Below are 9,114 nucleotides of genomic sequence, written 5' to 3'. Positions count from 1 at the left end.
ATAAGACACCGAAACTAATAAACACAAAATAAGTAATACAAACTGTTTTTTATTTTTTATTAATTATGCATTTTGCTTTACCTTATATTAGTTGTTTATACATCAAGCACACATGGAACAATGCAAGGAATTATTTAGAGTCCAATAACTATATTTTTTACCCAACATACTGTGTTCACTGGCTATTTGGTTGCAGATTGTTAAGTGGGTTCATCAGATCTTTTTTTTCAAAAAATAATTCCCTGGATCATTGACTTCCTGTTACATCTCTGGTTAACTTAGGGCATTTTAACTTTAGAATAATAAGATCCAAACCTGGTCAGCCCAATTATTTAGGCTCTACACAAACTTTAAAATTAGTCTATTATTTTCTTTATTTGTATTTTGTTCACTTGCAGTTATGCTCTTTTGGCCACAATATACTGTCATAACATACTTTATTGGGACCAACTTTTTGTCCAAAATGGAATGTGAGTCCTCACAATGTGACTGTATGAACAAACCTATGTTCCCAAAACCAGGGAACAAGTAGACACACACAAGCAAATCTATGTATATATTTACCCATCACTAATTAGGAGACATTGTTTATTATATTTGATTTATTTGACAATTATATTTTCAAGTCAAAAGTAAAAACAACATAAAACAGCACATCGTCCAACGATTGTCATTTGTGGAAATAAACGATTCACGAGAAACATCTGTGTATTTGTATTACAATTTTCTTGTCTTTCTCAACCAAATGTATCAATGCTTTTCTTGATATTGTAGGTAAGTACAGTAAAATTCAGTTTCGAGGAAAACATTTTCTTGTATTTGGAAAATCAAACTTTTGCTTCTATTTACAAAAAAACACTCTCTTTAAGCCTTAAATAGGATTATAATGTACTGTTCATGTGTTGTTTTAGATTACAAGCAGCTGTCTGTCATGGTGCCTGGACTCTCCAGTGCTTTCTTTCTGCGAGCAACAGCTTCCAGGATCTTCTTCCTGGGACCCAGCTGGATGCGGATGCCTTTCAGATCTTCATCAGAGCAAAGCATCAGCGCCTCCAGGTCTAGGTGCTCTCTGCTGAATGCAGGGGCAAACTCTGGCAAAGAGATGGCAGACAAGAATCCATCCAAAGGAGAAGTCTCCTCATCTTCATTATCATCCAGTCCCAGGTCTTCCTGATCCCAGGGCAGATCAGCATCAATTCCATCAAATCCAGCAGCATCTTCCTCTGCATCAAACATCTCGTTCTGAACAAGGTAGCCCAAACTTTCATTGTTCCCACTGGGGATGTCTTCTGAATCAAGTCCCATCTTCTTCATGAAAATCAGACCGCCAAGGCCAGGCCGGTTGAAGATGGACTGTTTGATTTCGCCTGGTTCATCGTCATAATAATCGTCAAAGCCTTCCTTGTCTAGCATGCTCTCATCCTGCTCGTTGAAGACATCCAGAAACTCTGGCTGATCAGTCGCTGCACTATCCTGTTTCAAGAAAATTACGTTCCCATCCCCTCCTGTTCTCTGCAGCGTGCCTTTATCTTTTTTACCGAGCTTCTTCTGGAGTGTGCCTTTAACCCTGGCTGTGAGGGACCCGGATTTATCCGCAGCAATCAGCTTGGAGAACTGCTCGTTGATGCCGGACATGGTGCCACCCTCTGAGAACGCTGATGCCATGCTGGCCTCTGAGACAGATCCAGTATTATCCGCTCTATGTTGCATTTTATCCATCTTACTCTGGTGTTTCTTCTTCACCTTCTCGCAGAGTTTTATACGTTTCTCTGCTTCTTTGATGGCCTCTTTCTTTAGATTGACAACCTTCTTTGGATTTTGGTTGGTCTGCTGCGATGAAGCAGCATCTAGGAAGCGCACGCAGTCCATGCGGTCGCGAGAAGCAGCAACGTCCATAGCTGTGTGGGATTCATTGTCCAGTGCAAAAAGGTTAACACCGAAGTTGACGAGAAAGCTAAGGATGTGCATGTGGCCATTAGCAGCAGCGTGGTGCAGAGGTGTATTTCCCCAGATGTCACTCTTGTTGGGGTCTCCTCTGTTTGAAACAAAAACATATTTATTTTAAAGTAATGATCTGCTACTCTTATATGGGTTGGACTAGAAAGAGATATACATAGGATATCAGTGACATTTAGAGGAGCTGGTTAGTAGATTTTGGACAGAGCAAGGCTAGCTTAAAAAAAATATTTGTACAGTCTTTGGACACTAAGCTAAGTTAGCTAAGAAGCTCCAGCTACAGGTGTCAGACAATCTTCTAATTTGACTCTTAGCAAGAGAGCAAATATGAATATCCTAACCCTTTACATTTAAGGTTAGAATTAACGTCTTTCATGTCAAACAAAAACTGATGACATATAACTTCATAATACCAAACACAGCGAAGTGAATTGGTAAACTATTAAGAATTAAAGTCCTCTTGCGCTGTGCCTCATTGTCACAGCCATAAAAGTCTTTATTGCTGTATTCCTGCAATACAGTGTCGTAAAAACCAATGACCAAAGCAGAAGAGCTTTAATTATTTCTTTCCACGTAGCAGGGTGAGGTGCGTGTTACGCCCTACTGAATAGGCTGTCGCAGAATCATATTTTTTTCAGTAAGAATGCTGTTCTAGATTGAAGCCTCTGTTTTGTTATGTTGAACAAATGATTCGGGGGGTTGTGGTTACAGATAAAGGGCTCTTTTGTTTCACAGGAGGTTTTTGGTTGATTAAACATTTGGCTCAGCTCATGGGAGTGGAATTAAGTTTTAGCTTGTTATATTGTCTTCAGAGACATGTTTAAAACCAACACATGAAGAAAAAACATAGATGCAGTCCTAAATAACTGATTAGCTGTATACAATTACACATTATTGTAAGTTTATTGGACAACATGCTACAATGTGGTCACTGAACATTGACTGTATCTTAGTTCAGTTCTAATGTGCATAATACATCAAGCATTTCTGCAGAAATTGCTTTAAAATGTACGGTTTTCTAAAAATGTAACAATTCAGCCAATTTACCAAGCCTTTTCATTAACCATAAATGAGATTAAGCTGGCTATATATGCAAAATTACGCCTAGATGATAGAGAGGAGTGCATCCTGCTTACTCTCGGCTGCATATGAGCTGAAGAACATCGACATGTCCGTGGAAAGCAGCCAGTAAAGTGGGAGTCATGCCATCCTCATCCGTAGAGTTCAAGTCCTTCCTCGTGGCCTCCTTCAAGAGGTCCAAGTATCCATCAATCGCTGCTTTGTGGTACCTAGACATCTCTTCACAAGAACAGAAACGTCTCTTTTTTCACTTTTCCCCCCACTCTCCTGTCAGATGCACACACTGACTGAACTGCACACACCGAGCAAACAAAGTGCTCACTGGGCGTCAACGAATTAGCAGATCAGAGCCATAAAAGAAAAACAAAGTCCAGTTCACTGCTGTCAGGCACATAATGTTCTGCTGCTTGAGATCATCATTAAGGTGTGTTTAAGATGCATTGTACAGTGTGGTCACAGCAAAGATTTCCTGTATGGCCTAATCATTTTCTCATCTAAAGAAAAACTGTTAGTACAGTGATCATCCCACAAACATAGTTTATAATAATATAACTTCCACAACTTAACTTAACCATTTTTTTTTTCAGTACAATTTTATATGGAAGACTTTTTGATTATAACACCATACTTGATCATTTTTTACGTTACATTTAGATTTTTTTTTATCATTGTCATTGTCTGGTTATCTCTTAAAACCGTAAACATGTCATTCATATTTAAACGAAAGTAAAAGTACAGAAGTTTCAATTGAATATTTCCATTGTATGGATCTTTATAGCCAGTGGCGGCGCCAGGGTATGGCTGGGGTAGGCTATAGCCATACCAAGAAATGGCTTAGCCCCACCTTGAAAAATGATGTTAAAGTAAGCAAAAAAAAGTCCGCCAACTCGCGCGGAATAAATTGCACAGACAGCAGCTGTAAGATTGATTTCAGTAGCCACTTGTCTGGAAATACCGAAGACTAGAAACGGTTTTGAAAACTTTTGTCACGTAGTGATCGTTTTCTCAATAGAACATCTTTGATAATGTCTTCTGGCCAATCAGAATCAAGATAACGGCGTGGTGTTGTTGCAGGAAGTCCCGACGGAGAATAATTTTGCTGAAGTACATCTCTATATACATCGATACAACATTACGTGTTGATAGAAATCAACACGTAATGAAATAAGACCCCACGGTTTGATGATTGATAGGTGTGTGGGCTGTCTTTCATTTTGACACACAGAACAATGGGGGCTATCCACCATTATCCACATTGTAAAGTAATTCACACAGCCTCTTCCCTCTTCTCTCTGTGAGGAGCAGCAGGTTCAGCTTTCAGAACAAAGTGACAAAAAACAAAAATGGCATTCATTTTTTTAAATATGTCGTGTAATAATAGATCTATTTATTTTTCTTCTCAAGAGAGTAGTACCATAATTTGTATTTTATGTTCTCTTGGGGGAGAATCCCCCCAGACCCCCCTGCAGGGGTTGGATTTTCAGCAAGTCAACTCTTTCACCTGTGGGGAAATTGCAGGATTGGCTCCAGGTCGCCCTTTTTATTTACTACAAGACAAATGTGCCTTTTTATTTCATACAGTTCAATTCGGATTGAGACAGGGAAATAATCTAAACCTCACGCATGGCGTTTCACTGTCAAGGGGGTTGATATAGCATGTATGTAATTACTTTGCAAATACTGACTTGAGCCCCACCACTGTATGGGTTAGCCATTACCCAACAAAAATACTCTGGCGCCGCCACTGTTTATAGCCTACTTGTGTTCCACTAGCATTGGAACAAAAATATACACATTAATTCAATATTAGAATTAAGCCATATAGGCCTAATAGTATAATACTTCAAGGAAAATGTTATTACATAATGAGTATTCTTTCATATTTTAACCCTTCTCTTGCATTAGGTCATACTTCCCATACTATTTTCGGTCAAAATTTACCGGTGTGTTTTGCACAGGGTTAGGGTTAGGGTCATATCTCTGGAACCCCTTATCCAATTTTGATGGTTGACATCTCGTTTGAACAGTCAAAGCAAGTAGGATCAAGGGGTGACAGACAGAATGACACCAGGGGTGAATTTCATGTTATAATTATACAGTAAGTTCAGTAATTACTGGTTGCCTAGTCGCGGACATTCATTTCGACAAATGTTTGTCTTCCTCACTTGCCTGCTATGATGGTTCTTCAGAACTGTTTTTTTTAACTCTAATCTCACTTTCGCGGAGTTTGCTGGTGACTCTAAAACAGTTGACAATGTATGTGTGTTGGTTAAGAGAAAAAGGTGCTTGGTATTTTTATTATTGTTACTATCAGGGAATGTGCAACCAAACCCTGGTCCACCCAGTAGTAGCAGTAGTCGGATAGCTACTCCTGCTGATTTTATTTCTAGGTCTGGGTTGGGATTAATTCACTTAAATGGGCGCAGTCTGTTACCTAAATTAGATTTTGTCCGTATTTGGGCGAGCTCGACTGATGCTGATGTCATTGTCTTATCAGAAACGTGGCTAGATAAATCCATTTTGGCCTCTGACATTTACATAAATGGTTATAGTGTATATCGTACCGATCGTCCTAAAAAAGGTGGTGGCGTTGCCATTTATGTGAAAAATAAGTTTTGTGTAACCAAGATGGTTTCCAAATCTTTTAGTAAACAACTAGAATTTTTAGCCGTGAATATCGAAGTAGCAAAGGGTCAACAGGTCATGGTGGTGGGCTGCTACAGGGCCCCCTCAGCTGTCAAGGACTCTTTATCTTCATTGGCAAAACTTTTATCTCAACTTGCCTACAAGGAAATAGTGCTGCTTGGTGATTTTAATTGGGACTGGTTAACTTCTGTGTGAGAGGATTTTAAAAACCTGTGTACCTCTTTGAATATTACTCAGATTATAGATAGTCCTACTCGCCCTAACATTAAGTCCCCAAATAAATCCTCCTTAATTGATCTAATTTTAACAAATGTTCCACATAAATACTCATCTGTGGGAGTATTTGCTAATGATGTGAGTGACCACTGTGTTGTAGCCACAATTAGGGACACTAAGGTCCAAAAGGTTAAACCTCGTATCATCCTAAAAAGAGACAAAAAACAATTTGTGGAGCAGGGTTTTGTGCATGATCTGTTTGATTTTGATTGGGGTAAAATCGATCTGTGTGCTGATGTTGAGACTGCATGATCTTATTTTTATCTTGGTTTTATGGAAATTATAGATAGACATGCACCCCTGCGTACATTTAGAGTGAAGGGACGAGACAATCCTTGGTTTTCTGCTGAACTGTCCAGTCTCCTTCATGAGAGAAACAATGCCTGGGCAAAGGCTAGGAAATCAGGCTCAGTGGTAGAATGGCTACACTTTAGGCAGCTAAGAAATAGCTTCACATCGTAAATAAAAAGTGCTAAGTCAAAGTACTATTTGTCAGTTACCACAGAAAACCTAAATAATCCTAGGAAATTTTGGAAAGCCATAAAATCGATTTCCACTGGTGATATCCCAAATGAGCTACCTCTGTGCCTCACCACAGTATCTGGCATTATATCAGACAGGGCTACTATGCTAAATTGCTTTAATAAGCATTTTCTGTCTTGTGGCTCTCTGTTTGATTCTGTCACTGACTGTGCTTCTGCTTCTGTGAACACTCCAATCCCTGACTCTGAACAATGTGGTCTGGAAAACCATTTCAGTTTTACTCCTTTTACTGTTGGTGTTGTTCATGAAGCATTATCCAAGTTAGATCCTAGGAAACCGGCTGGCCCGGACAACGTAGAACCTTTCTTTTTAAAGATAGCTGCAGATTTTATTGCTCCATCTCTTACTTCTCTTTTTAACCTCTCCCTCAGCACAAATACAATTCCAAAAGTATGGAAGTCTGCTTATGTCTTGCCTTTACTGAAAGGAGGGGAGGCAACTATTTTAAATAACTATAGGCCAATCTCTAAATTGTCAGTTCTGGCTAAAGTGCTCGAACGACTAGTGAGTGAGCAAGTAAAGGAGTTTTTATGTAAAAATGATATCCTGTCTAAACATCAGTCAGGCTTCAGAAAGAAACATAGCACCATCACTGCGACAATGAAAGTGGTGAATGACATTACGAGTATTTTAGATAATAAGCAGAGTTGTACAGCTCTGTTTATTGACCTTTCCAAAGCGTTTGACACCGTTGATCATCGCATCTTAAAGCAGAGGCTACTCAGTATTGGCATATCCAGCCATGCAGTGGGGTGGTTTGTGAACTACCTCTCTGAAAGGTCCCAATGTGTTCATTTTGATGGGCTGTCTTCTGAGTGGTTAAACATTTCTAATGGTGTTCCTCAAGGTTCTGTTTTAGGTCCTCTTTTATTCTCCATATATATCAACAGCTTAGGTGATAATGTGGATGAAGCTACTTTACATTTGTATGCGGATGATACCGTGATGTACTGTGCAGGTACCTCCATTAAGGAGGCGGTTGTTAAATTACAGGCTGTTTTTAACACTGTTCAGACTCAGCTCTCTGAACTAAAGCTTCTTTTAAATGTGGATAAAACCAAGGTAATGCTCTTTTCAAAAGCTAAAAAGACACCAGAGCCTGTTTTAGATATTGTAACTACGCAAGGGAAAAAACTTGAAGTGGTAACCTGTTACAAATACCTTGGTATCTGGCTTGATGACTGTCTCTCTTTTAAACTGCATGTCAATAACCTGCTAAAAAAACGGAGGGTTAGGCTAGGTTTCTTTTACAGAAACAAGTCCTGTTTCTCGCTTGAGGCCAGGAAAAGGCTAGTCACTGTGACCTTTTCACCTGTGCTGGAATATGGTGATATATTTTATATGAATGCACCGGCCAATTACCTGATCAAGTTAGATGCCGCCTATCACAGTGCACTGAGATTTGTGACAAACTGTAAAGCATTAACCCATCATTGTACCCTGTATGCAAGGGCAGGTTTGCTTTCACTAACTGTACGGCGGCTCAATTACTGGTATCTTTTTATTTACAAAGCAATGTTAAGGAAACTTCCACCCTACATCTGCTCCCTGATCTCACTGCGTATTGTAAATGGCTACTGCCTGAGATCGAATGCTGTAGTTGTTTTAAATGTGCCAACTGCTAGGACTGTCTTAGGGAATACAGCTTTTAGATGTGCAGCTCCGCTAACTTGGAAGAGTCTGCAAAAGGAATGGAAGTTGAGCAGTTTGGTTCCATTACATGTTTTTAAAGCAAGGATAGATGCTATCCAATCGGAAACTGTTGGTATCTGTAAATGCTACTTGCTATACAAACTGTAGTCAATGTAAATATGCCATATGATGTCCTCTTTGTTTTTCTGTCGTGTTTGTATTCATGTTGGCACCTACTTGCAGCAGGTCACCATTGTAAAAGAGGTCAATGATCTCAATGGGTTTTCACCTGAATAAATAAAGGCTTTGAATTGAATTGAAAGATAGTGCTTACTGTAATTACTGTATATTATAAAAATGCTTGCCATGTAGACTTTGTTTACTGGAGATGGAAATGCTTTAGTTGGTGTTGTAGCTGAGATTCTACCTGTTCCAATTATGTATGGGATGAATTGATTTGATACAAGCAAGTCAGTGTTTCATTGTGTACTTTCAACTATGGTCCGGACCCACCGGTGGGCCCATCAAGTTCAGCATTCACTGCATTCACTGTGATGAATATAAAATAAGACACTGATACTGTTTTCCTCAATGAACATTTAGAGAAAAAATAAATAATCAGGGCTTCTCTCCCTCAGGGGCCTCTCCCTCAGGGGCTTCTTCCTGGTCTGTTGACTGTTGGTCAGGCTCATAGTCTGGATCGCTATTGTCTTCCATTTCTGAGACATCGTCCTGTCTGGTTCAATCTCCTCTTCATCTGGTTCAAAACATTTGTCCAGAGCCTCTCTGACAGAAAATCGCCTAATCGGTCGCCTATTCATTGTGTCAATGAGTCAAATGTGAGCAAGGCACAAATATAACTGCATGAGAGACAGTAATGGAGGGGCATTTACTGCAAGAAAGTGAGAGGTTTTTCTTTCTCGAGGGGCACAGAGCTCGCACCTATAAAGCGCGAGAAAGTGAGAGGTTCCCGTAACTTAG

At 39.6% G+C, this 9,114-nt stretch overlaps 1 protein-coding gene across 1 annotated transcript; it reads right to left on the bottom strand.

The window, feature by feature from the left end:
• Positions 1–29: 29 nt before the first annotated feature.
• On the bottom strand, positions 30–3,367 carry anks4b (ankyrin repeat and sterile alpha motif domain containing 4B). Its single transcript, XM_079642514.1, has 2 exons — positions 3,093–3,367; positions 30–2,035 (listed from the first exon to the last, which is right to left on the bottom strand). The coding sequence occupies exons 1-2, from the start codon at positions 3,251–3,253 to the stop codon at positions 913–915; spliced, it is 1,284 nt and encodes a 427-aa protein (XP_079498640.1). The 5' UTR covers positions 3,254–3,367; the 3' UTR covers positions 30–912.
• Between the last annotated feature and the right edge of the window lie 5,747 nt (positions 3,368–9,114).

Source organism: Notothenia rossii (genome assembly GCF_949606895.1).
Source record: "Notothenia rossii genome assembly, chromosome: 8".
Lineage (NCBI taxonomy): Eukaryota > Metazoa > Chordata > Actinopteri > Perciformes > Nototheniidae > Notothenia > Notothenia rossii.
This window is presented reverse-complemented; position numbering and strand designations above follow the sequence as displayed.

Bases quoted from the DNA above. Each gene is read 5' to 3' on its own strand.
- anks4b (XM_079642514.1), bottom strand. From the start codon at position 3,253: ATGTCTAGGTACCACAAAGCAGCGATTGATGGATACTTGGACCTCTTG. The intron at 2,036-3,092 runs GTAAGCAGGATG...TGTTTCAAACAG, and splicing joins CAGCTCATATGCAGCCGAGA to AGGAGACCCCAACAAGAGTG.